General features: G+C 42.6%; 1 protein-coding gene across 1 annotated transcript; it reads left to right on the forward strand.

Moving 5' to 3' along the window:
* The first annotated feature begins 453 nt into the window (after positions 1 to 453).
* Insl5 (insulin like 5) lies at positions 454 to 2,491 on the forward strand. Its single transcript, XM_032891985.1, is given in 3 exon segments — positions 454 to 458; positions 2,261 to 2,346; positions 2,349 to 2,491. Coding segments are annotated over 3 exon segments (234 nt in total).
* The last annotated feature ends 371 nt before the right edge of the window (positions 2,492 to 2,862 follow it).

Consider the following 2,862-nt stretch of genomic DNA (forward strand, 5'->3'; position numbering starts at 1 on the left):
GAACCAGGCAGTTTCAGGGGCAACACGTCACTTAGCTTCTGAGGTAGCTCGTGTGAAGTAGGTCATGTTGCTGCTGTTTATCAAGGAGAAAACTGTTTACCCAGATACTCAGCATCGAGGCCAGAAGTCAAGCCAGGTCTATCTGCTTCAAGAACTGACGTCATTGCTATTACCTACTGTGCCCCAGGTGAAGAGAAGGCTTCTATAGACACTTAATCACGGAGAAGGTGGAATTTGACAGAGGTCCTGAAGGACCTGTCAAACCTGAGAAGTTGTGAGGCAGGAACTGGAGAGATTGTGAGCAATAGGAAATGCATGGCCAGAGTTCCCAGGGTGCCTTGTCATCTTGCTATCAAAGCAGCAATGATGAGCTGACGTCACGGAACTTCTGTGCTCAATTCAAGGAACTCAGAAGATTGGCTGGAATTCTTTCTGCAAATTTTGTAATGAATTATGACGTAAAGGGCTGGAGACATGACCCAGAGGTCCATGTTAGGTCACTCACAAATGTCTGTAATACCAGCTCCAGGGATTTGATGCCTTAGGCCCCATTGGGCACTTGCACTCACACACACACACACACACACACACACACACACACCTTATACACACGTAACACATACATGCAACATGCACCCTTACATATATAACATATAATTATAAATAATAAAGATAACAATTTAAAACTATGAAGTAAAAATGTATTCAAGGTTCTGTTATTTTAAATTGACAAAACATTGCTTTATCATGTAAATAACATGTGAATGATGCACGATGGCTAAATCAGGCTAATACACACATACACACACACACACACATAACCTATACATCACCTACATTTCCTATTATTTTCTTGTGCTGAGAACACTGAACATATATGCTCTTGGTAACTTCAGGAATGCATGTGTTGCTGCTGATCACAGCCACTACACTGTATAGTCATTTCTGGAACTTGTTCCTCCTGGCTACCTGAAACTGTGAACTCCTTGGCTCCCCATCTCCATCCCTGGACACCTCAGTCATCCTCAGACAGTCACTACTCCCCTTTTGCTCCCTCGGCCTGGGCTTTCCAGATCTCTCATACATGAGACCAGGCAACATTGCCCGTTTGTGCCTAGCTCCCCACTCTGCTTCAATAAGGAGTGGCATTGCTTTTGTTTTCTGATAAAGACTTAGGAAATGAATGGCATGTAAATGTGGAAGCCATGTGTATGATACTAAAGGTTTCGGCTTGCCTTAAGGACTTTGGAAAATGAAAGATTTTAGGGAATTACCAACGACATTCATATTTTAGTGGGATAATAGCTTGAGATGTGATAAACATCCTTACTGCTTTAATACACATAGAGAATACATAGTTCATACAGACCTTATCAGAAAAAGGCGCTTTTTAAACTTTCAAAAAGTTGTCACTGATTTTGAAAGAGCACATGAAGACATAATAGAAAAAGGCATTGAAGTATCTGTGAATATAGAGAGCAATAAAATGAAAGTTCTGTAAATTTCTCTTTTTTACATTTTATTTTTTAATATTACTATTATTGTGAGTATGTGAGCCTGTATATATGACATGTACATACAGGCACATAATGCCACAGTACATGTGCTGAGGTAAGGGCACAACTTTGTGGAGTCAGTTCTCTCCTATTTTTATGTGGATCAAAGTCAAGTCTAGGCTTTCTTTGTAAGGCTACAAGTACCCCCACCCCCCCCACCCATTGAGCTATCTCACTGACCTTGAAATTACTGAAATCATAGCCCTTGAGACTTCCAAAGGTGTCCAGTGTGTTTTCCTTAACATTATTTATCTGATCTAGTTGACCAACTACCATTCTTTCTCGTGGTTTTGTTAAATACAAGCCAGCGGGGCTTGAGTACAGACATTGGGAATGACGTTTAGATTAAACAATGTGGCCAGTGCTTCAGTTTCAGATATGGAATGGAAATCCCACTGATCAGCTCTGCAAGGCAACCCCAGGGCTTTTATTACTGTTGTTGTCTTGCTTCTAGCTAATTAATTACATCTCTTATGACTAATTATATAGCTTATTGCTAATTATAACTAATATCTTTGGAAATATCTAATTTCTCATGGACCAGAGGCGGCTGGGAACATTTGTTGCTGGGCAACTGACGCTGCTCCCTTTCAACCTCTGTAAGAAGAAGAGCTAGCACCACCCAGCTCTTCCTGGAGTGCTCTCTTTGCTAAAGTTCCTTAAGCTACCTTAAGGAACTTTAGTGTGGTGCCTCTCTCTCTTAGAGCTGAGGCAAGAAACCACCTCCAGCTCTTAGACAGACAGGAGACATCCAAGGAAACTCTGGAGCACAACCTTCCCAAGATGCATATCCAGGACAGGAGCTTGTTCGAGATCCACAGGCACCCGAAGGTCTTTGGGAACTGAAGAAGCACTTGGTAGCATTCAGACGAGATTGGCGAGCTCTGTGCTGCAGGGAAGGCGGCTCCATGAGGGAGCTCAGCATCCTGTGTTAGGAAGCATCCAGCCCCACAGTGGGCTTTAGCATGTATCTCAATGTCCTACCATGGAGTCCCCCTTCCAGCTTCTGTCACTACAGCCATGGCTTTTAGGTAGATGGTCCATTCCTAAAAGCTCTATTGTGGCTTAAAGCCACTCTTCTCCCTCTGCCGAGGCCAATCCACTCTTCTTTCTAAATTCTAAGTGCTGTGCAGAATTGCAATAAAAATGCCTGGATCCAAGCTCACTGTGATTCTTTTCCCTTAAAAAATTGTTACAGGGGCTGGAGAGATGTCTCGGTGGTTAAGAGCACTTGTCATTCTTGTAGAAGTCATGGGTTCAATTTCCAGCAACCACACAATTGCTACACTTATCTGTAGCTTCAGTT

This window comes from Rattus rattus, chromosome 1 (assembly GCF_011064425.1).
Source record: "Rattus rattus isolate New Zealand chromosome 1, Rrattus_CSIRO_v1, whole genome shotgun sequence".
Taxonomy (NCBI): Eukaryota; Metazoa; Chordata; class Mammalia; order Rodentia; family Muridae; genus Rattus; species Rattus rattus.